Source organism: Sciurus vulgaris, assembly GCF_902686455.1.
Source record: "Sciurus vulgaris genome assembly, chromosome: 15".
NCBI classification, from domain to species: domain Eukaryota; kingdom Metazoa; phylum Chordata; class Mammalia; order Rodentia; family Sciuridae; genus Sciurus; species Sciurus vulgaris.
The window spans coordinates 36,519,692-36,545,160 of NC_136476.1; the positions used below are offsets into that span (position 1 = coordinate 36,519,692).

At 38.7% G+C, this 25,469-nt stretch overlaps 1 protein-coding gene across 1 annotated transcript in view; it reads left to right on the forward strand.

Annotated features, from left to right (window-relative positions):
* Positions 1-610: 610 nt before the first annotated feature.
* LOC306644949 (uncharacterized protein) overlaps positions 611-25,469 on the forward strand; it is a gene marked incomplete at both ends in the record, with an annotated part of 463,174 nt that continues 438,315 nt past the window's right edge. Inside the window, 3 exons of the mRNA XM_079112180.1 lie at positions 611-652; positions 5,225-5,336; positions 13,902-14,203. Coding sequence (XP_078968306.1) covers positions 611-652; positions 5,225-5,336; positions 13,902-14,203 — 456 coding nt within the window. The remainder of the gene's footprint in view (positions 653-5,224; positions 5,337-13,901; positions 14,204-25,469) is intronic.

Consider the following 25,469-nt stretch of genomic DNA (forward strand, 5'->3'; position numbering starts at 1 on the left):
CGAGACTTCTTTTTTCTTTTTTTGCAGTGCTGGGGATGGAACCCAGGGTCTCATGCATACCAGCAATTACTCTACCACTGAACTACACCCCCAGCCCACCTGAGACTTTTTAAACAATGTAAATATCACTTAATTTCTGAAAGAAATGCTTATTCTAGTTTAGAATGGTTTAATCAAGTAAATCAAGTTCAACTTCTTTCTAAATTATCCTCAGAGAAAAGGAAACATAATGTAGTGATTTTTCAAATTTTTAGATATGAAAATATTTACTGTTTACTCAAAAGGGTCTATTTTGAACTCTAGTCAAGTGTGGAAGTATGCTGTGAATTAAAAATCTGATCTGATAAAATGACACATAAATATTTGAACAGGAATTTTGGTCCTAATGCCCAGGGAATGGCTATAAATCTGCCTGAAGCACAAAGCTCTCTTTCGTTTGAAAACTTCAGAGAGCCAACTATTTGGGTATTAAAGACTCCTGCCCAGATTACTGTTAATGCTAATCCTGAAGGAATTACTAAATAACTATGATTTTTATTCCTTTCAGAATGTCATAGCTGTATGACTATTACTTTGCATGTCTCTATTCTCAGTGAATTCTGGCGCTTGCATGGTACACGTGGATAGAAATCATGATCTGTTTCTCATGAAGGTGAGTTTAGTTCTGGTTGATTGAAAGTTATAAAAAATATTTATTTTTTGGATGTCAATGTTGTACCCGTGACTTATAAACAATTCCTGGATTTTATTCAGTCACAGAATAATGTTTTTAAGATAAAAAAAAAAAAAATTTACACTGACCAAAAATGATTCAGTTCAAATAATCAAAGCTTTAGTTAACAAAGTGGTTAAAGGACTGCAGGCATCTAAGAACATTCTAGATTGCTCTCGCACCACAAAATTGCAGTTACTCTTGGAGAGATGAAAGCAACCCAGACTTTCAGGAACTAACAGCTACAGGGAAATGTTCACAAACAGAATGACAGGAGATTACTAGTGATCCTCCTCATCGCCTTCTAGTTCCCACACATTTCATGGATGAATAAAGAGCTATTTTTCATTCTTCTCTGCTATTTGTAATAAGATATGCCCTGTGCCTCTTATTTTGGCTATAGGTTACCATGTAGGTTAATGATCACTTTAAATATGTTCACATATGATGAGATACAGTAGTAGTAATCCATAGTGTTCAAATGGAATTCACTGGATTCAAATGCCTGAGAACCTCTGTGTGTCACTATTATTTTCTCACTAATCTTGACACTCCTGTAAGGGGGTAGATGTGATTCCACTTGACCCATAAAGACCCAGATGCAAGTAAAAAGCTGAAGAATTTTTTAAATGTCACAAAAAAAGTTCAAGTAGGAACTTGGTAACAGAATCCAGGTCAATAGACTCTTTGAATATTGCTAGGTTTATGATGGCATAATTCACTGAACTTCACATTTAAAAAAAAGTGTCCGTACCCAAGCAGAACAGAACAGGCACCCCAGGCTTTTGTTACCATCTTTTATGAGACGTAACTTCTTTATGCCCCTATTTTTCACAGGGGTCCTAGATGGCTTCCTTATGGCATTTACTTTTAAATTATGTAAAAATGATCAGTTTTCAAATTAAAATTTGCACAGTTGGGCAAGTTAGCAGGCAGTTTCCATTGCTGAACTGCCCCTGTGCTCTTGTAGTGATGCAAGACTTTATCCCCATACAGGTGACCGCTTCTACTGGCTTCCACGCAACCCTAGCAGCTCCTCTAGAAGCTCCTTTGAAAGCATTCTTGAGCTGATGACCCATTTGCTCTGTTATAAAAGGCCAAGTCTTAACTAACAAAGTAGGCTATCAGGGCTCCCTGCTAATTCTTCTCCTGCTTCACGGTCATTCATTCATTTTTCCTTAAAGTGACTATTCATGGGCTGCCCACGCATGTCAGACTCCCTGTCAGCTCAGGGTTTTCCACGGTCCTGGAAACCCTCTTCTTTCATCCCTCAAGGGATTCACACTTGAGTTAACAGACACACGCATGTAAACAAGGGAAATAATGCTTTGAGATGTGTAATAAGAGAGTGTGCCTGTGTAGTAGGGGAAACAAAAACGAATGAAGTAGAGAACTCTTTGAAAGAAATTTATAACTTTGAAGACAAAAGGATTTGGAAAAAGATTTAGCTGTCAGGCCCTTATCACAGGCTTGTTTATTGTGGAAAAGAAACTAAAAGTTTTGGAAATAACAATCCTAGAATAGGAAATCGGTTATATAGTTATGGTACATTCATGGATTGAAGTATTAAGTAGTGTGAAGTACATTGCTCCTAACCCTTTACAGGGTCCTATGTCAGCGTATTCAAAACCTGCTATTTTTGTTTGGTACAATTTTTTAAAAGTTCCTTCCAGGTGGACATTGATTCTCCACTTTGTCATAGTGTAGTGGCACTATGGTTACCATCTTACTCTTGACTTATTTGCCTATTTATCTGCCTGACCCTTGAGGCTATCAGTATTTATCATCTCTGTTTTATACATATAACAGAAGTGGTAAAACTATCACTTGGACTGAGTATTTGACTGTGAGGGATTTTTAAAACATTTTCAACTGGAAAATCAGTAGGAACCCACAAAAAATTCATAGAGGATCTCTCAGTTGATCCTTAACATTTTCTAGTCCTTCCTAGATAGAGGGAGAGAACTTTCCCAGTACCTGTAAGAGTCTTCTTTAGTCCTTGAATGGGAGAAAGGAATGTGAGGCCTTGTAGATTGGTGTACAGAGCACTAGGAAATACACGCTATCAGGAGTGACATGTAATGGGAATCCTGCCAAGTAATAAAACATTTGCCTTTCAAGCCAGGCACTGGGCCCAAACCTCTAGCTGAAATCTTTCATGGTTCAGATCCTCTTCATTTGCTCTCTAACTCTCCATCTTACTAGTCAACTCTGATGTTTTCTAAATATCTAGCAAATGGAATGTAATTCCCCAAAGTGAGGGATTTCCTCTGGGCAGCCACCCTGATCTTGGAAGGAAATAAGATTTCAGATTCCACACCCTCTTCCTGGAAAGTCCATTTCAGATTCCTTTCTGATAGCCTAGGGGAATGCAAAGGACATGAGGGAAGACCTAAACTTCCCTGTCATTCACTGGAATCCAAAACAGTGGACCCTATTCTCTTTTGGGAGAATTCATGTTGGATTGAAATATTTTGAGAAGTATAGAAGAATCTATGATTTATATTGATCACATAACTAACTCATTTTTATCCAGATTTTTATCCCTTTTATTTCAAAAGTATTAAAACAGAGAAGGGAAGATGCTTAGATGTTGTTAACACACACACACATTCTGTTTCTCTCTCTCTCTGTCTCTCACACACACATACACACACAGTGGAATTTTTAGATATTTAGTGGGAATATGTACTTTTCACGAGCAGAATAGGTGATTCTGATGTAGATGATCTAAGGACAATTAAGAACTCTGACCTCAACTATTGGTTCCAATATTTTCCCAAATCCCCACACTCTGACAGAAAGGACTTTTCATCAGAACACAGAAGAGAAGCCAATGCCATTGATAATCAAACCATCAAATGGATATTCAAGTCAACATCACAGTTGAGATCAAATTAGAATTTGTCTTTGGGTGCTAAAGTTTCAAAGGCACAAAAACTCACAAGAGAAAAATCAGTTTATTGAAATGGGACTAAGAAAATAATTGGAAATGTGAGCTATTTGTTATAAAATTAGAACAACAATGACAAGAAATAAAATTGAAGAATATGGTGATTAAGTGAAATAAAAAATATACAGTTGCCAAATTGGAAAAGTCAATAAGGACCAGAGTTTTGAATATGCATGATGTGGGTTATGATTAATAAGCTTTTCTTTGGAACTTTTGCTCAGTTTGTGTATTGATTTCATTTGAGATATTAAGCACTGAGATGAAATGGAGAACTGACTCCTGTTAAAATGAAATATATGTGGAAATATTTAGGAAAGTGCAAAGGTTGCATAAATGAGCAAATTCCTAAAATAATTCACAACTCTTATCCTTTTATAAGGTACTCCTATAAACCTCATACCTTATTTACTCAAGTCTACAATTCACTTCTGATGATTGTTAGTAAAGAGCTTTATAATCTCTGATAAGACTCTTTCAGACTTTGAAAAGATTCCAAATGTAAAAAGCTTCCATCAGTGACTAAAGTAATATGCCCTGTTTGCACAGCCAACACCATAATTTGCACATGTAGTTGATAAATACATTCATGTGCTCTAAGTAGCAGTATCTGAGGCAAAAGGATTTCAGGAGGTTCTGTTTGCTCTGTGTGTTTGCTCACAAATTGCTTTTTTTTTTTTTTTTTTTTTTTTTACACTTTCAAAGGTGGATAGAATTAAGCATACATCACATTCACTCCCAGAGTGAAGTTTTTACATATTATAATTAAATAAACAAAGATTGGTAGGTTCATTCTATGTGCTTTCCCTGTGTTTTAAATTTATTTCACATAATGGCACATAATAAACAGTAATCTAGGCTACTTTTTCTTTATTTTTTTCTCACTAGCATAAAGATATTTAAAAATGTGCATCATTTCTGTGGTTTTGTTTTCCAATTAATATGCTTTCTCATAAAGGAAAAGATTATAGCCAGTCTTCTCAAGTTTAATGACTTTCTGAGTCCCTGTGCTTTTCCTTTCTTCATTTCTTTCCCTTTCCTCTTTCCTGTCATCTCTTCCTTCAGTCCATATAAGTCAGAGTCTATTGTGTACCAGGCACTGTTCTGAGCTCTGGAATATGAGGGTGAGAAGATGCAATTCTTGCTGTCACGCAGCTTACTGCCTAGTTGGGACACAAGGAAGCAAGCAATTACATAATAGTGTGTGACAGTCACTGTATTATGGGTGGCCTGAGAGGGGAAGTACAAGTTCAGTACAAGTTACCTGGGAAGATTTCTAACCTACTCTTGTGGGGAAGAAATGAGAATTCTTGGAGAATCTCCATTGGACTGTTACTATTTTATGAGCATTTCCATCTTTCAACTCCAAATTGTTCTAATTGGAAACATTCAGTTTTCTGACATTCCCTAGACTTTTTAAAAAGCATTTTTCACTTATTTTCAGTCACCAGGCTGTCAGCCAAAGTTTACCTATTTACCTTAAACAGCTATTATTTTAGGCTATTGAGATTTGGGAATTTTTCTGTCAATAGCTCTTACTATTACCCATTCCTAATCCTTAGCTGATTCAGGCCAGCTGTGGGATCCCCCCCTACCGCAAGCAGAGCCTGGTGGAAATCCCAGATGAGGCTGGGAAGAGGCCCTTCTCTCTCCATCACCTGGATCTTAATCCAGGTAACAATTGGCAATTCCTGTTGGCACACTTCTCCCAGCTTCAATTCTGAATTTTCTTCTGTGTTCCCCTTCATGTCTTGTCTTTCCTTTGATTTTAAATGCGCAATTTAAAGGGGAAAATACCTGTTCTGGAAATTTTGCTTACAAGTGGTAGACACTAGTGAATGACAATTATGGTTTCCTTTGTTAATTAACTGCATCATCTTCTGTGGAAAACTATGATAAAGCCTATGTGAGATAAGATAAAAAGACAACTCTGAAGTTTTTCTGAATTTTGTCAAGGTTCATAATGTCTTGTGGATGTAACTAGTCTGATTTTCCCCTCACTCTGGGCATTGCATTTTATCAGGTTTCATGACTCTTTGAAAATTAAGAGCCAAATATGTAGCTGTATGGGATGTATATTTGTATTAAATTCATCCCTGGTTCAGATTTAAGGTTCCTTTAATCCTAGTTCCTTTCTCATCCAACTTTTTTTTCCAAAATGGAATATCTTCATTGCTTTATGTAATTTTGAAGTCAATTCATGCTCTAAGTAACAACATTCAAATGCTATCAAAAAGCAAATAACTTGAAGTATTTGTGGGAAATAATTTTCCCACATTTGACCCTTACTACCAGAGAATGTTAATATTCTCACCTACTTCTAATAAATATCTTGATGTACATTTTTAAATGTATTTTTAATAGCTGCCTTGAATTCTTCAGGAGTATATCAGTGTATTACTAAATAATGAATAAAAGTGTTTTAAATAGTGCTTCACAATTTACAAAGCATCTTTCATGTTTTAGTTCATTTAATTTTGTAAAGATCAATAATATCTTCTAAAACATGACCATATTTATCATTGCCGAAAATTTTGCTGATTTTTCTGAATTTCATTTTCTTTCCAGTATTTTGTTTTCGTTGTTGTTTTTTTAAATGCTCTGTTGCATCCATTTAGGAAAAACTGTAAGTTAAGCTCCAAATTCTATGTTCACATTCTTTGTGGATGAGAGATCATCTGTAGCTACGTCTTTGAATAGGAAGGACACATATAAGGATACATATAACAATAGAATAAGTAAAAATAGATTAGTCATTAATTGGGGCTCAAAAGTAACAAATGCTTTCATATTATGCCTCATATCACAGTTTGTTTCAATTCTGATTCCACGAGAAATTGTTTTAAGTTGTTCATGTGAAGAAACCAAATAAACAAACCTAGTGTTCTCATGTCTTCATTCTCATTGTACAATTTTCCAATACAACATAGTGACTCAGTGTTGAAGTTCTAACTTTTCTAACAAAACAATATCCAGGGGCTGGGGTTGTGGCTCAGTGGTAGAGCACTTGCCTAGCATGTGTGAGGCACTAGGTTTGATCCTCAGCATAACATATAAATGAATAAATAAAATAAAGGTATTGTGTCCATCTACAACAACAAAAAAATTTAAAAAACGTGTTCATATATACAAGTTGATATTTCAAAAACAAACAACAAACACACAAAGAAACACCGAAAGCAGTATAGTATATGCCACTGCTTTCTATAGATGCCTCTAGAGAAACTGAGGCTGATGACTTAGTCATTTTCCTTTTGTTTGGGCACTGATTTAAAATAACAAGCAAAAGGTGATTATAATAAACAGGAATTCTTCTTATCCAGTTACTGATGATAACTGATTAGTGGAGTGTTGCTTAGAGGATGGGTATTTGCTTTGATTGTATTTGCTAAGGTGTTTTTATAAGCCATGGAAATTCAGATCTCGGGAGTTATTCTGGATGCTTGGAAACGCAGTCAAGGAACTTCAGGTGCTGAGTTTGGAGTAAGTACGGCAGTTCATCCACTAACTTCCTAGAATGCTTGGGAGCAGAGAGAACATAAACTGCGGCTGTACGAGATGCTGTAAGGAAGCAAAATATACCCCAACACAAAAGCACCAGATTTCCAAACAGCATTCTCTTATGTGAGATCCCCTATGATACATGTTGAATTAACTGAGATTTACCTACTTAGCACTTTCTGTATAATAGTTTAGATTTTAGCTTAGAGTCTACCACATTACTTTTTTAGAGAAGGACTCTGATCATCAAACTATTCCTATATCACTTTTAGGAAGCTAGGCATAAATACAGAATCCGTCTCATTCTCACTAGAGCTCATCAATGTGCTTTGCATTAGAACAAATGTTCAGCGTCCTTTATCAAACATTTATTTAGTACACACTACGTGGTAGGTACTGATACAAAAATGACTGCAATAGGAGACTGTGCTCTCGAAGGGCTTATACAATAATAGAGCACAAGTATTTTGGAGATATAAATTTCTTTCATAAATGTAATTTGTGAAAATTATGTGTTTTGAAACAACAGGGATCATACTTTCTACTTTTAAACATATTTTTTCAGAATGGCTAAATAGAAAACAGAAACCGAATTGTTGTTGACAGACAAACTGAATTAAGAAAAAATTGGAGCCAAGTTCAGGTAAAAGTTTCTGAGGTCTTCAGAGAAGGTGAACAGAATTAATACGTCTGTTCTAAATGTAATTTGAGTCCTTCATTATCTCTGTTGCCTTTTGCTATATTATTTGCACAAACCCCTTAACGTGTGAAGAAAGAATGACAATTTTTCAAAAAGGTTATTATTATATAAGATTTTCTGTGATAAAACCCCACCCAATGGGCCTCACCCAGAGAAGTTTATATATATTATTAGACTCAGGAATGTTAAGTGTGTTAGATTCAGTCCCTGCTGGGCAGTCATATGACGCGAACAGTGACTCTAAAATGAAGGCATAATATATGGTTTAACCTCTTAACAGTTTGTGATGTCATTTTTTATGTGGTAAGAAAAACAAATGCTGTCACATTTTATACTTGAGACTCCTGCAAGCCAACATGAAGAGATTAAGTATGTGCATTACTAACACACTATCATCCATGCGCTTAGATGGGTGCCAGGAAATCGCAGTGAGCTCAAATATTTCTCAGGAACTCAGTGTTAGAGAATAGAAAGATAAGTCTACTGATAAGGTCAGGAGATACTGTTTTCCCTTAGAAGGAAGCAAAGGTAGCTTAGAATACTGTGATCTGAATGTTAATTCATGTAACTGTGTTTATCTAATATTAGCTAATTTATATGCTTCCAATTTATAAATCCAGAAATACAGTAGCTAAGGCTAAAGAAAAATCTGTATGTTTGTATAAATGGCAGAATTAGATCAGAGATTAAATTGGCGCAGAAAGTAAGTAAAACTGCTGGTTTCTGGTGTTTACTTTCTTGAAATATGGTTTTGAGTCATATCTGTGAGATATAAACATACTACCTATCATTTTTTTATTATGTACATAATTTAACAGTTTGTAATAGTTGAAGCCACATGTCTCTATGGACTGGGATCTTGTTGAAACAGCTTTGCTCAAGGGAGGAGACTTTTAACTGTATAACTCAGGTATGTATATTTTCTTTGAACGAAGTATGTGACATTCAGCTTGTCAAAAATGAACATTTTGCTTCATTGAATAGCTTTGCTCTGTGTTTTGCTTGTCTACTGAGGCAAATAAAGGCTGACAAGAAGGGCATTTCTAGCTAGTTAAAGACCAATAGGGGAATAAAGCAGGATTCGAACCAGTTATCAGAAAATTCCTTTCTCACTGAACATCTTGTAATAGAAAATGATAATATAAAATGATATACTCACTAGAAATAATTCAATCTTAATTTTGGGTAACAGACTCTGGCTCTTTTTCCTTCCTGTGCCTCTAAGTATTTAGTAAAAAGAATAATGCGTATCGTGGAGAACTTTCTGAATATAAAAGTTATGTTTTTCTTGTTTTCTCCTCATCAGGGACACTGAGGAATTGATAAGGAGCATAACTGATTCTAGAACAAACTTCATGATATTTTTCAGAAGGGAGGGTTGTTGTTACATTGTATTATCTATTAAAGAGCTACATGTAAGACTATGGATTTTTATTGGGAGTTTCTACAACTTCCTGTAAACTGAATCTTACCTGTCAATATTCAAACATATTCAAGCCTCCCCCTGTATAAAAATACACAGAGAAATTAACCTTCCTTCAATGAATGTACACCTTCCCACCACAAACACATTTCTTGAAAGTTTGACTTTACTCCCTGTTTCCCTCTTTTCTTCCCATTTAATCCTCAGTCCACTCCAGTCAGAATTTGACTATCAAAACTCTACACAAACAGAACTTGTTCTGGTCATCCTGACCTCCATGCTGTCACACCACATTGCTCAGTCCTCTTCCTCCTTGTCATCGCACATCATGGGGCACGGCTGATCATGGCTTTTTTCTCCCCTCTCTTCTTTTGGCTGTTCAGGGACATGAGCTTTGAAGGCATTGTCTTTGCCTGCCGATCCCCCTGATCTAGGCAGCATTGGTTTATAGGAAGCTGTTGAATAGACCGTGCATGGAAGGGAAAACCTGAAGAACACTTCTTTAAGAGTTGAAGGTTAGAGGGGATTAGATCCAGAATGCTGGAGAAAGACAACACTTAGCAGAATGTTGGAGGCCGCTGCCCTGTAGGGCCCGCAGTGGTGGCTGGCCTCACCCTAAGATGGCGCCGAGAAGCCCAGCTGCAAGTGCTTTCTATTGGCTGACTGATCTCCTCCGCGTCTGTGCTTAGCTCGTGATCAGTACATGTCCTCATTACCCACCATTAAGTCTCCACGAGCCAAACGCCTGACCCGTTAAGGTGATTGGCTGTTATCTCCCATAAAGCTGCGTACTTTGCGCGGCGGGGGGAGCAAGCAAGGCAAGGAGGGCAGGCAGCTGCGGGGCGAGAGAAGAGGAGAGGCGGCCGCGGTGCGGGAGAGAGGAAGAAGAGAGAAGTGGCAGCTGCACGAGAGAAAAGAAGGAGAGAGAGAGCTGCGGGAGGAGGAGAAGGAGGAGAAGGAGGAGAAGGAGGAGAAGGAGGGGGAGGGGGAGGGGGAGGGGGAGGGGGAGGAGGAACAGGAACCAGGCACTCGGCTCAGAAGCTCTCCCATAAAAATAAAGACCTTAAAACTTCATTTGAGAGCTGAGTCTTCATTGTACTCACTGGACGAGGCAGCGGAAGGGTGGGATGATAAGAAAACATAGAAGTAGAAATTGTTCCCGTTCAACAGATTTGGTTTTCTCTGAACAGCTGGAGCTCTGTGTCTGAAAATTGGAAGGGCAAAGGAAGAGTTGGAGGTTTGGAGAAAGTGAAGAAGGTTTGGGGAACATGGGTGGATGATGTGAGAGGGAGGGGATGCAGAAATGCAGGATTGTTGGGCAGTGTTGGGCATCCCACTGGAGGGTGGTGAAGATGATGTTTTGGTGATGCTTAGCTGTCCTGTCCTGTGGCTTTATCCTGCAGTGCTTGCTCCTGGAGGGCAGGTGCCAACGAAGCAGGTATCTGGGTTCATATTGAGTTGAGGTGTGAAGGGAGAACCAAAGGGCTAAAAGTGTAGGTATTGAAAACAGTGTTATTGAAATGATGGGGTCTGGGGGAAAATACTGGATAAAAAGAGATAAGGAGAAAAGTGAGGGAGGGGTGGGGTGGGGTTTGGACTGGAACATAGAGAGAGTAGAAGGACCACTGAGCTCATCAGAGGGAGTTAGAGGCAGCTTGAGCATCATGCACTGCCATTTTCCAATGAAACCATTTTTTTTTTTCAAAGATCAGTTTGTGGTGGCCAAACCCCTCTCCTGCTGCAAGTCTCAGAAGGTCTTGGGGTCGAGAGCAGAGGCCGTGGTAAGATAAGCACTGGGGTGAGACAAGAGCCATCAGTTTGATATTGCTTCCAATACCCCATTTGGATCCCAAGACTTGAGTAATGTGGCATTTCTTAGTCCTTGTGTCACCGCGAGATTATTACACTGTTAAGTGAAGCATCTGCTTTAAAGTAGACTTCTTACATTTTGTCAAGGGAACTTGCTATTCAGTGGATAATGAGAACACTTCCTTATCATTCAGTCATTAACTATGGATGATGTATATTGATTACAGGATTTAAAATACCTACAGATTGTAGAGCAAAAACCAAACAACCAACAAAATTGCCCTATTTGCCCACATTTGAGTCTGGGTTTAATACTAGGATGTGGAGTTGGATCACTGGCATGGAGATATTCTGGAGAGATGCTATCTCTTCAAACTATATGAGCACAAACAATGCTTTCCTTCTCCTGCTGGGCATTCCCAACACCCTTCTCCACTATCCAGCTGGCTTTCCAGCACTAGAAGTCTTTACCTTCTCATGGACAATTTATGGCAGCATATTCTTGGATGATCTTCCTCCTTATAGACTTTCTACTCTTTTTAAGTTCTATACTTAACTGCCCTATTAATTAACTTTAAATTTTTGTTGTCTTCTACCGTCTCATTATTGAAAGACTAGAAAAAGCTCACTCTTCCCTAACCCCATTGAGGTAGGAACCAATTCATCTGCCTCCTAAGAGAGACATTAGACACTTCACTTAATTTTGGGGGGTCTTAGTCTCTTCAACCATTTAAAAATAAGAGTGTGGCTATTGGGTTAGGTGACCAAATTCTTTGGGGTTTAGCGTATGTGGTTGGGCTAGAGCTCCCTCCCCAAACTGAAATTCTATTGTTGCTCTCCCCTCTGGGGCCTGGCTCCAGTCCTAGCAGCTCCATAGCCATTGAGCTTTAGTGCTCTTGTATGTCAAGGTGGGATCACCTACATCTATCTTGAGTGTCCTTTAAAGATTTCATCCAGTTAATGTTGGCTAGCACTGATCACTGGTACTTTAATTCCTTCTTTCTTCCGGACTGGTGCTGTAGGTATTCCCCACAGAACATATTAGGCCCATCTCCGCAGCCTTGCCCTTTTCTGCAGAACCTGGCTCAATCATCTTAGCAAGACATTTGCAATCCTCCATAGGAATTCTTTCCTGATTCTAGCTTCTGTAACCTTTGTTCTTTGTGCGTGTGTGTGTGTGTTTGGTGTTTTGCTGTTGCTGTTATTCATTTTTTTAAAAAAATTATTTAATAATATTTATTTAATATTAATAGCTTACCCTTTCCTCTTCAATTAAAACTGAAATTCTAGTCTAAAACCCCCTAACAAATCTCTAGAAGTTTTGACCTTTGAACTTTTTCTGAGATAGCTCAAAAGTAGACTGTTTTTTCACTTCTTTTTTTTTTTTTTTCCACATATTGGGAACGCAATAAATGTGTATAGTATGAGTAAATAAGTGAATATTCTGAAAAGCAGCCTCCTTTGCCATATAAAGTGCAAAATTCCATGCTGGCTCCAGTAACATTCATTTCCTATATCTCTTCTGTCCTGACTTTGCCCCTTATTCTGTCAGAAGACAGTTTGTGTCTGGTCTGTTTACCCAATTAGAATGGGCAAACGTGGTCTCAGTTGCTGGTGGGCTGCAAGCATAGCGCCTGGCCTGCAGTAGGTTTCTAGGAGTATGTGGATTGAGTGAATGGTTGCTAAGGAGTATGTGATGGCGTCTTAATTTCATGCTGGGCTCATCCCAAGGAGCGCACGTGGGAACTTCACAGAAGTGATTTCACGAGCGCGAGGCTGACTCTCCTTATCCTGCTAGTTTACTGAAGTGGGGCCAGCTCCCCGCCTCTTCTAGCTTTACTGCCAAAGTTGAAGAGGGGTGGAGTGGCCTGGAAGACGGTTGGAAGGAGGGTGGGGGATTTGCTTTCTTATAAAGATGCTTTGGGAGGCTGACTATGGAGTGCTAAGTTTTGAGGAAAAAAATAAGCCTGGGTCCCGATGACAACTGCAACAGAGCCCGATGTTTATTTTCTGTTACATAGAAGGTTTGAAAGCCTCAAGTGTAATAAAAGTGAGGTCCAAATCAGAGAAGGGGCGCCCTATCTTGCCCCCCGGTAGCCCGGGGATAGAAAGACAACCGGCGAGGTCAGTTTCACTGAACCCATTTCTTGGGCTCCCTGCTGCTCAGGGCACCGCTTTTTGTGTCCCTACCCAGCTGTGGTGGGTTGCCTTCGCTCGCGAGCGCAGCTCCTTCCAAACCCAAGTTGCAAAACAAATCAACTACATCCAAGAATCCCTATGAGCGCCCTGAAGACAGGTCCCCACGGACAAACACATTAAAACGTTCAGTTCCATCCCATTATACGGGGCTGTGAATTTCTTAATCAACGTCCCTGACCCCCTGGAGGGTCTCGCACAGCTCCCAAGACAGCAAGTCTGCAGAGCTCTGAGCTCTAGGGAAAGCGCTCAAGGAATGGCCTCAGGGATTCGTTCCCTGGAAAGTTCTAGCATCCTAGGAGAGATTTTCCTTTACTGAGGGCCGGCAGGGTGGCATTCCAAACTCAAACTAAGGTGGGCAGGGCGCGATCCTCCCTTTAAAAAGAATAAATAAATAGAAGCTAGAGCGCGGCCCCGCTCTGGTTTCCCCAAACGCGCACGGCGGTTGCTGCCCGGGCGGCTAGGCGTCTAGGCTCCCCGCCTTCGCTGGGCTGACACTGGAGGGGAGGAGCAGGAGCCGGAGGGGGTGCTGGGGCGGGCGGGCGGGGGAAAGCGAACCATCCCGAGCCAAGACAAGCGGCACATTCACAAATAACGCCCCCACCCCCAGCGCACGCGCTCCCATTGAAAGCTGCCGGGCTCCGCAGCCGCACCGCTGCTCGGAAGACGCACAGTCCACCCGAGCGCAGCGCTGCCTCGCGCTGCGCACGCCCGGAGCTCGGTCGCTCACTGCAACCGCGCAGCTCCCGCAGCCGGCGCAGGAGGCGGCTACAGCTTCCAGGGAGGGGTCTCTTTCAAGGCTCCCTTTGGTCTCCGCTGGGGACCATGGCAGGGCGGGAGGCGCCCCGAAGCCCGGGGTTCCTAGCCCGCCTCCTCGGTGGCACCTGGTGCCTGCTCTATGTCGCCGGACAGGTAGGGCAGCCTGCGTTTCTAGCGTCCTTCCTGGACTTATGGTCGTGCTCTTGTGGGGAGCGTTACAGTTTGGGGCGCGCTCTTTTCCGCGAAGGTCAGTTCCACGTCTGCGCTGCCACCGGAGCTGGGACAGGTGGAGCAAAGCTAAGGCGAGTCCCAGCGGCAAACTTCAGGCTGGCGGGGTCAGTCTCTGCCCTGAGTCCTGGGACCCTGCCCCGGCTTCTCTCCGGTACCCAGGTCTTGCTTCTAGTCGTGTAGAGAAGGCAGCGCTGAACGGTAAAGTTGTCATCTCACGGGAAGCCCGTGACCCCTCAACCTTTCCAGACAATCTGAGGAGCCCCCTTTCTGGCTCCTGGGGGAGTCTCAGGGCGGCGCCTGCGAGACTCGGGTGCTGGGACACTCCTCCTCACTTCCGCTCTTCAGCTGACTCAGTGAACTTCTGACAGTCACCCTGGAGCCACCCGTGGCTGTGTGTCAGGGCACATTGTAAGGTGTGCGGATCGCAGACCAGGTGGGCTTTCTGGTACTTGCAGAGAGCACTTGAGGCGGGCGCACCAGGGTTGATCCCCATCACACCACCTTCAAGTCCTCCCACGGTTTTCTACTGGATCATACAAGGAACTGGGGAGTTATGAATGGGTGGCTCAGGCCTCCAGGCTGGGTAAAAGGGTCCCCGAGAGAAAGTGTCTAATTCACAGTTAGTGGTATGTTCAAGACTGGAGGGAGCTGCTTGGGGAAGGGGGCGGGGTCAAGAGTCAAGATGCTTTTGGTATCCGTAGCTTGTTTGCTAGAGTCAGGTAGCTTTTACTAAAAACCTATGATTTAGACAGTTTGTACATAATTCGGTCGACATGGATTTGCTTTTCATAGGATTACTTGGGTTATTCTGGGAAAATGCTCAACTACTCTTGGCCAGAATTACTGCCAGATAGCTTCCCTTTCCTCTGTTTCCTTAGGGAGACTTGTCCAAATCAGGGGGTTTCCTTCCCTCATTTTTACTTAATGTTTTGAAACTCGTCTTCTCTATTTCTCTATTTTAGTGGTCGTTGTGATTGTTGAGGTGAGGCTGAGAGAGGATCAAGAGAGAATATTCAGAAGGACCCAGAGGTGACTAGGACCTGAGAGGCAAGGGCTACCCTAATCAGAGATAGAAATTTTCAGCAGGGAACACCTGCTTAGACAGGAAAAGTTTGTCTTTATTAACAGCAGGTTTTATTCCCACCGTGCCTTGTTCCGGGCAGAACTTCTCATCCATGGCTGCACAGTAGGATTACCCAAGGGAGCTCTGGACCTCCCTGTGCTAGGGTCACTGCCCCTTGTGAATTACATTAGGAAGCCAGAGGGGAGGCTCAGGCATCAAGATTTTTAAAGTCCCAGGTGATTCCCTTATGCAGCTAGGTTGAAAACCGCTGTGCAAAAATGACAGCTCTTCAGGTGATCTTTTTGGAGAATCATTCTCCAAAAGTAAACTTAAAGGAGAACAGAGGAGAGGCTCAGGAGTCTTGGCATGTAGTCTCCAGTTCTGGCTCTATCCCTAACTAGCTGTGTCATTTTGGTCAAGGTCCTTAACCTTCCATTTCCTCATCTGTAAAATAAGGGTGTTGGCCTGTATTCTCAAAGGTATTGCCAGCTTCAACAACACCAGGCAGGTTGACTTCAAACCAAACGAAGACAACTTCAGCTTTATTTTTTTATACGCACTTGAGTAGAAGTTCTCCCTTATCCTTGAGATTTTGTTAAAATAACAGCTAATGTTGGATCTAGCAACAATGTTAAAAAGGAGATTAATTCAGTTTCTTAGACTTTTGACATATAAATATTTATATATATATATTTACACACTGTGTATATATATATATATTTTTTTTTTTTTTAAATGCTTTCCACTTTGCCTGTTCAAATCACTTCAAGTCATTTCAGGTTTTGGCCTTCAAAACAAATTGATTTTCCTAACATTACACACCTGTCCTTTCTTGTACCAGGTCTCAACCATGTCTTATGGATGAGGATGATGAAAGCAGATTTGGGGCTTGTGTGTGGGTTGGCACTGATTTATTATCTACTTCCAAATGACTCTGTCTTGTTCCACTCTTCAGGGCTGTTCTCTACATGTGAAGAGCCTGATTAAACTTGTCAGGGAAGGGTTAGGAAAGAGCTGGGAAGAATTTAAAAATGGTAGCTGGTTGGGTAGAATGTAAGGTGGGAATAACCTGGTCCGGTGTTTGTCAGAGCAACTGATCTTGCAGCACTAGTTATTGTCTGCTTTTTTTAACCTCGGACATTATATAATCACTTAATTAAATAGATAAAAAGTCTGAGGATAGTTAATATCAAATCAAGAAGAAATCATCCTATAACCAGCAGACAGTGCCAGATGATTTGAACATTGGTATTTAAGGTTCTTTAAACATTTTTTTTTTTAAACAGTGTGCTCAGTACACGTAAATATTACCAGATCTCTCTTTTATATATGTTGGAGCCAAAGTAGATGGTTAGTCTGAGATCAAGATCTACCAGTGAAAGTGAATGACAGCAATAGTTCAAAGAACGATTTTAATACAAATGAAAATTATTTGGAAATCCCAACATTTCTTTCTTCTTACTATCTTCCTGCTTTCAGGGATTACTTCCCTTTCCTTCTGCTCTATCTAAGTTAGTCTCCTAACTTTAGGTTATTTTCAGCTCACTCCTTAGGTTCTTATAAAACTGATTATTTTACTAATTTTATTTCATAAACTGAACCCAATTCATCCCCTTAGCCAAATTTCTCCCACATGAAGGATGTAACTAGTGTTTATAATTAGTAGGCATTGTCAACTACTTAATGACTTCTACAACCGAACTGCAACAATATTCTGTACAATGAAGACAGTCCATTAAGAGTCTCCATCAGTGCAAATCTACTATTGCTTAAAAATGTTACTTAGCGGAAATTTGTGTCCTTTTGGTAGTATATCAGTGATGGTTCATCAAAACATAAAGACTAAATATTTTCATTTCCAGTGGTGTCCTAAAAACTATCCTTGCTGTGAATTCAGTAGTGAAGTAAATAATTCTAGAATGGCTGAAGAGAATTTGTGCCTTTATGGATAGATTTTTTTCAATGGACCTTGAAGAGGGTTTGCTTGTCTTTTATTAGCCTCTTTTTGTTGTCATTTATTTTCATTTTTACCATAATAGTAACTGCATGATTAAAAAAATATTAAGAGCTTAGAAAGTAAAAGCAACTTCTTGGCCCACTTTTTTTCTGAAGCTCAGAGACCATGCCTAGAGGCAACCATTTTCATTTTTATTATCTTGAGGTATATCTGGCACATGGTAAAATACCCATTTAGAATGTTTAACTTAAGTTTTGATGTATGTACGCACCCATGACACCGTTATCCCAATTTCCTCATAACCTTTTGTGATATCTCCCTCTCATCCATCTTTGCATCTAACATCATTAGGAACATAATCATTGTTACTATAAGTTAGCTCACATTTTCTAGAATATTTTGTAAATGGAATCAGTCCCCCTACCTCCTTTTTAGTTTGGATTTTTCACTCACTATAATTATTTTGTGATTATCCATGCTGTATCATATATCAATAATATAGTTCATTGCTTGTTTTTCCTGAGCTTAGACAGTATGAATTTTCCACAATTTATGGTACATCAGCTTTCACCTATTAGTGTTCAGTGTGCTTCTTTCCAGTTTTTGGCTATTACAAATAAAGTTGCTTTGAACATTGTGTACAAGTGTTTGTATGGATCTGATTTTTATTTACATTAGGTAAATGCTTAGGAGTTTAATGGCTGAATCATATGGTGGGTGTATGCTTAACTTCTTAAGAAACTCGGTTTTTAAGGGATGGTACTATAGTCCCCCCAACTTATGGTTTCACTTTCTGTGTTTTCTATTACCTGCTGTCAACTGTGGTCTGAAAATATTAAGTGTGAAATTCGAGAAATAATTTATAAGTTTTAGATAACTTTTATCATAGTATAACTGTCCATGTTATTGTTAATCTTTCACTGTGCCTTATCTATAAAGCAAACTTTCTCATACATATGTAGGCATAAGAAAAAACATGGGTACTATCCGAGATTCTACACATTCCCTGAGTGTCTTAGAGCATGTTCCCTGAGGATGAAGGGAGACCATTGTACCATTTACGTTCTTACTAACAGCTCATGACAGTTAGAATTCCTCTCATCCTTGCCAACACCTGGTGTGTGTGGTGCTTTATTTCAGCCATACCTATAGTGGTAGTTTGTTCTGTGTTTTAATTTGCAATCAAGATTAATGATGTTGAACTTTTTTTTCATGGGTTTACATGCATATATAGTCATGCATCACTTAATGGTGAATAAATGTTCTGAGAAAAGTGTCATTGCATGATTTTTGTCATTTTTTGAACATGGTAAAGTGTACTGACATAAACTCTGATTGTTGCAATATCACTAAGTGATAAAATCTTATGGGACTACCATCACGTAAGCAGTCCATAACTGACTGAAATGTCATTATGCATGTAGTGAATGACTGTACTCTTCTTTGGTAAAATTTCTATTCAATTATTTTGTTCTTTATTGATAGGTGTTTTTTTTTTTTGTTATTGAGTTTGGAGAATTCTTCATATGTTCTGGCTATGTCTTTGATGAAATGCATGATTTAAAAATTTTTCTCTGCTGTGTCTTTTAGTAGCATTTTATAGAACTTTTTAATTTTGAAATTAAATTTAATCAAATTGCTAAATTAAATAATCAAATTACTTCAGGTGGATTGCGATTTGCTCATTTCTAAGAAACATTTGATCTACTCCAGGATTACAGACATTTTTTCCTGAAAGTTTATAGTTTTAGGTTTTACATTTTATCTATATGTCATGGTGAGCTCATTTGTATGCATGGGTCACAGTTCATTCTTCACCCATGGATATTCAATTGTTCTAGCACAATTTTTTGAAAAGATTACCCTTTCTCCACTATGTGGTCTATGTACCTTCATCAAAAATCAGTTGTCATGTGTGGGTCTATTTTTGGGTTCTCCGTTGTACTCCAATGGACTATTTGTCTATTGCTCTGCCAGTAGCATACTGTCTTGTGTACTGGAGTTTTATAAAAAGTCATTAACTCAGGAATGTGATTCTTTCAACTTTGTCCTTCATTTTCAGAGCATAGATTTGGTTATCTTATATGAATTTTACAATCAGTTTGACAGTTTTAAAACATGCATGCAAGGATTTGTTTGGGAGCATTTTAATTTATAGATCTATTTTGAGAAAATTGACCTTTTGACAATATCAAGTTTCATGACCCATGGATATGATATAGCTCTTTATTTGTTTAGGTCCTTTAAGCAGTATTGAATAGTTTCAGTGTCTAGTCCTACACATTTTTTTGTCGGATTTATTACTAAATATTTCTTTTGTTTTTGTGCTCCTTTATTATCTGATTTAATATGATTAGAGTATATAATCACCTAACTCACCTGACTCATTTTTGATACTGGTTCTTTTGTTCATTCTTTTTTCCTGATTAATCTGGAAAATTTTTAGTTTTATCAATCTTCTCAAAGAACCACCTTTTGGTTTCATGAATTTTTCTTTGTTGTTACTTTGTTTCCTTACTTATATTTTTATTTCCTCTCTTATATTTATTTTTAAAATTTAACTTAATTTAAAAATTTTTTAAAAAATTTATCTTTTGATTTTTTTACAGACTACATTTTGATTCATTGTACACAAATGGGGTACATCATTTTGTTTCTATGGTTGTACCTGATATAGATTCATACCATTCATGTAATCATACATGTACATAGGGTAATGATGTCTGTCTCATTCCACTATTTCTCATACCCCCTCCCTCTCATTTCCTTCTACATAATCTGAAGTTCCTCCATTCTTCACTTACTCCCCACCCCCCGCCCCCATTATATATCATTCTCCACTTATCAGGGAAAACATTCGACCTTTGCTTTTTTGGGATTGGCTTATTTCACTTAGCATGATATTCTCCAATTCCATCCATTTATTTGCAAATGCAATAATATTATTCTTTATGGCTGAATAATATTCCATTGTGTATATATACCAGAGTTTCTTTATCCATTCATCTGTTGAAGGGCATCTAGGTTGGTTCCACAATCTAGCTATTGTGAACTGAGCTGCTATAAACATTGATGTGGCTGTGTTACTGTAGTGTGCTGATTTTAAGTCCTTTGGGTATAAACTGAGGAGTGGGATAACTGTGTCAAAAGGTGAGTCCATTCCAAATTTTCTGAGGATTCTCCACACTGCTTTCCAGAGTGGCTGCAGCAATTTGCAACTCCACCAGCAATGTAAAAGTGTGCCTTTTCCCCCACATCCACGCCAACATCTATTGTTGTTTGTGTTCTTGATAATAGCATTCTAAAGATGAAATCTTAGAGTTGTTTTAATTTGCATTTCTCTAATTACTAGAGATGTTGAACACTTTTTCATATATTTTTTACTTTCCTGTACGTCGTCTTCTGTAAAGCGTCCAGTTCCTTGGCCCATTCATTTATTGGGTTCTTTGTATTTCTGCTGTAAAGTTTTGTAAATTCTTCATGAATTTTGGAGATAAGTTCTCTATCTGAAGTGCGTGTGGAAAAGATTTTCTCCCACTCTGTAGGCTCTGTCTTCACGTTCTTGATTATATCCTTTGCTGAGAAAAAGCTTTATAGTTTGAATCCATCTCATTTATTGATTCTTGCTTTGATTTCTTGTGCTTTGAGAGTCTTGTTGAGGAATTCTGATCCTAAGCCAACATGATGAAGATTTGGGCCTACTTTGTCTTCCATTAGGTGCAGGGTCTCTGGTCTAATTTCTATGTCCTTGATCCATTTTGAGTCAAGTTTTGTGCAGGGTGAGAGATAGAGGTTTAATTTCATTTTACTGCATATGAATTTCCAGTTTTCTCAGCACCATTTGTTGAACAGGCTATCTTTTCTCCATTATATGCTTTTGGCTCCCTTGTCTAGTATGAGGTAACTGTATTATCTGGTTTTTGTCTCTGTGTCTTCTGTACCATTGGTCTGTCTATTGTGGTGCCAATACCATGCTGTCTTTGTTACTATTGCTCTGTAGTATAGTTTAATGTCTGGTATTGTGATACCCCCTGTTTCACTTTTTCTACTGAGGATTGTTTTGGCTATTCGAGGGAGGACTCTTGTTCTTCCAGATGAAGTTCATGATTGCTTTCTCTATTTCTATGAGAATGTCATTGGGATTTTAATTGGAATTGCATTGAATCCGTGTAGCACCTTTGGTAGAATGGTCATTTTGACAGTGTTAATTCTGCCTATCCCAAGAACATGGGAGATCTTTTCATCTTTGAAGGTTTTCTTCAATTTCTTTCTTTAATGCTCTGTAGTTTTCATTGTAGAGGTCTTCCAACTCTTTTGCTGTAGTAATTCCCAAGTATTTTTTTTTTTTTTTTTGAGGCTATTGTGAATGGAGTGGTTTTACTAATTTCTCTTTCAGAGGATTCATCACTTATGAATAGAAATCCATTCGATTTATGTGTATTGATTTTATATCCTGCTACTTTGCTGAATTCATTTATTAGTTCTAGAAGTTTTCTAGTGGAGTTTTTTGGATCTTCTAAATATAGGATCATGTCATCAGCAAATAGTGACAGCTTTAGTTCTTCTTTTCCTATTTGTATTAATTTCTTTGGTTTGTCTAATTGCACTGGCAAGTGTTTCAAGGATGATGTTGAATAGAAGTGGTGAAAGAGGGCATCCCTGTCTTGTTCCAGTTTTTAGAGGGAATGCTTTCAGTTTTTCTCCATTAAGAACGATGTTGGCTGTGGGCTTAGCATAGATAGCCTTTACGATGTTGAGGTATGTTCCTACTATTCCCATTTTTTCTAGTGTTTTCAGCATGAAGGGGTGCTGTATTTTATCAAACCCTTTCTCAGCATCTATTGAAATGATTGTGTGATTCTTAACTTAAAGCTTATTGATGTGCTGCATTACATTTATTGATTTCCAGATGTTGAACCAACTTTGCATCCCTGGGATAAACCCCACTTGATCTTGGTGCACTATCTTTCAAATATATTTTTGTATGCAGTTTACCAGTATTTTGTTAAGGATTTTTGCGTCTATTTTCATCAGGAATATTGGTCTAAAGTTTTCTTTCCTTGATGTGTCTTTGTCTGGTTTTGGTATCAGAATGGTACTAGCCTTATAGAATGAATTTGGAAGGGTTCCCTCCTTTTCTATTTCCTGGAATACTTTTAGGAATATTGGTATCAGTTCTTCAAAGGTCTTGTAGAATTCAGATGAGAATCCACCTGGTCCTGGGCTTTTCTTTGTTGGTAGGCTTTTGATGGCTTCTTCTATTTTGGTGCTTGAAATTGATCTGTTTAGATTGTGTACATCTTCCTGATTCAGTTTGGATCATATGTCTCTAAAATTTGTCAATGTCTTCGATATTTTCTATTTTTTTGTGGTATAGATTTTCAAAGTAGCTTCTAATTATGTATTTCAATGGTGTTTGTCGTGATCTTTCCTTTTTCATCACAAATTCTAGTAATTTGAGTTTTCTCTCTCCTCTTTGTTAGTGTGGCTAGGGGTTTATCAATTTTCCTTTCTCAAAGAAACAACTTTTTGTTTTGTCAATTTTTTGAATTGTTTCTCTTGTTTCAATTTCATTGATTTCAGCTCTGATTTTAATTATTTCCTGTCTTCTACTATTTTTGGTGTTGATCTGTTCTTTTCCTAGGGCTTTGAGATGTAATGTTAGGTCATTTAGTTTTTGACTTTTTATTTTTTTAATGTATGAGCTCAATGCAATGAACTTTCCTTTTAGTACTGCTTTCATAGCGTCCCAGAGATTTTGATATGTTGTATCATCATTCTCATTTACCTCTAAGAATTTTTTTTATTTCTTCCCTGATGTCTTCTGTTATCATTGCATCATTCAGTAGTGTATTATCTGGTCTCCAGGTGTATGAGTAGCTTTTATTTGTTATTTTATCATTCATTTCTAATTGCATTCCTTTATGGTCTGATAGGATGCGGAGTAGGATATCTATTTTTTTGTATTTACTCATGTCTTCTTTGTGGCACAGTATATGGTCTATTTTGGAGAAGGATCTATGAGCTGCTGAGAAGAAAGTATATTCACTCGATGATGGATGAAATACTCTGTAAATATCCATTAAATCTATATCATTGATTGTATTATTTAGTTCTATAGTTTCTTTGTTCAGTTTTTGTTTGGAGGATCTATCCAGTGGTGAGAGTGGTGTGTTAAAGTCCCCCACTATTAATGTGTTTTGGTCTATTTGATTTTTAAAATTGAGAAGGGTATGTTTGATGAACATTGATCCTCCATTGTTTGGGGCATAAATATTTAAAATTGTTATATCTTGCTGTTTTATGCTTCCCTTAAGCAGTATGAAATGTCCTCCTTTATCCTTTCTGACTAACTGAGATTTGAAGTCCACTTTATCTGATATGAGGATGGAGACCCCTGCTTTTTTACTGGGTCCACCTGCATGGTATGTTTTCCCCCATCCTTTCACCTTTAGTCTGTGGATGTCTTTTTCTATGAGATGAGTCTCTTGAAGGCAGCATTTGGTTGGGTCCTTTTTTAAAAAAACTAATCTGCCAGTCTATGTCTTTTGATTATTGAGTTTAGGCCATTGACATTCAGGGTTATTAATGTGATATGATTTGTATTCTTGGTCATTTTGGCTTATTTTTGGTTTTTAATTTGACTTGGTTTCCCTTTGATTGACTTTCCCTTTAGGGTAGTTCCTCCCTTTGCTGACTTGTATTATTGCTTTTCATTTCCTCCTCATGAAATATTTTGCTGAGAATGTTCTGTAGTGCAGGCTTTCTATTTGTAAATTTTAACTTTTATCGTGGAAGGATTTTATTTCATTGTCAAACCTGAAGGTAGTTTTGCTGGGTATAGGATTCTTGGTTGGCATGCATGTTCTTTCAGAGCTTGAAATATATTGTCCCAAGCCCTTCTTCCTTTTAGAGTCTGGGCTGAGAAATCTGCTGATATCAGTATTGGTTTGCCTTTATATGTAATCTGATGCTTTTCTCTCGCAGCTTTTAAAATCCTATCTTTATTTTGTATGTGAAGTATTTTCATTATAATGTGTCTTGGTGTGGATCTGTTGTAATTTTGTGTACCTGCTGTTCTGTAAGCCTCTTGTATTTGATTTTACATTTCATTTTTTGGGTTTGGGAAATTTTCTGATATTATTTCGTTGAACAACTTGTTCATGTCTTTGGTTTATATCTCTGCACCTCCCTCAATTCCAATAATTCTTAAATTCAGTCTTTTCATGATATCCCATAATTCTTGGAGGTTCCGTTCATGACTTCTTAACATCTTCTCAGTTTGTTCAACCTTATTTTCAAGATTAAATATTTTGTCTTCATTGTCTGAGATTCTTTCTTCCACGAGATCTATTCTGTTGGTGATGCTTTCTATTGAGTTTTTAAGTTGATTTATCGTTTCTTTCATTTCAAGTATTTTTTTTCAGACTCTCTATCTCTCTATTAAAGTGTTCTTTTGCTTCCTGCATTTGCTCTTTTAACTGTTTACTGGAATGATCATGCATTGCCTGCATTCGCTCTCTGATCTTGTCTTGTGCTTCATGAATCATTTTAAGTATATAGATTCTAAACTCTTTTTCTGTCATTTCTACTGCCATGCTGTCACAGTAGCATCTTGGTTTGTTAGGGACACTGTCATTCCCTTTTCTTTTCATATTGTTTCTATATATTCCCCTCTAGCAGTGAAGATCAGAGATACTGAAGTTCCCCGCTTGCAGGCTTATTATGACCCTGCAGTTTTCTACTACCTCTCCTTTGAAGGGGAGATCAATACCAGTAGCACCCAATACAGAGAAAATGCAGCCCTGAACCAGATAGCCCCTATGAAGACTTCAACATTATTACAATAAACAGGATCCGTTCAATTACAGTATATCTAATTGTGAACAAGAGGCTGGGGAAGGGTGTAGGATGTAAGTGAGTAAATAGAGGTACCTGTCAAAGGGCCTCCAGTCTCCTGGAGGCGTCTCAGGAAGGGAGCCGCCCTTCCAATGATGATGACCATGCCCTCAGGAATAATTCAAAATGCCTGCAGCAGCCTCCAAAGAAGCTGGGAGCCCCAGTGAGGGTGCGCTGAGTCAGCACAGAGGCAGGCGCAGTGTCCCTCAGTAGTAGGGGGCCAGGTGGGCAGGCTCAGCTACTGGCCTCCATCCTCGAAGGGGGGCAGG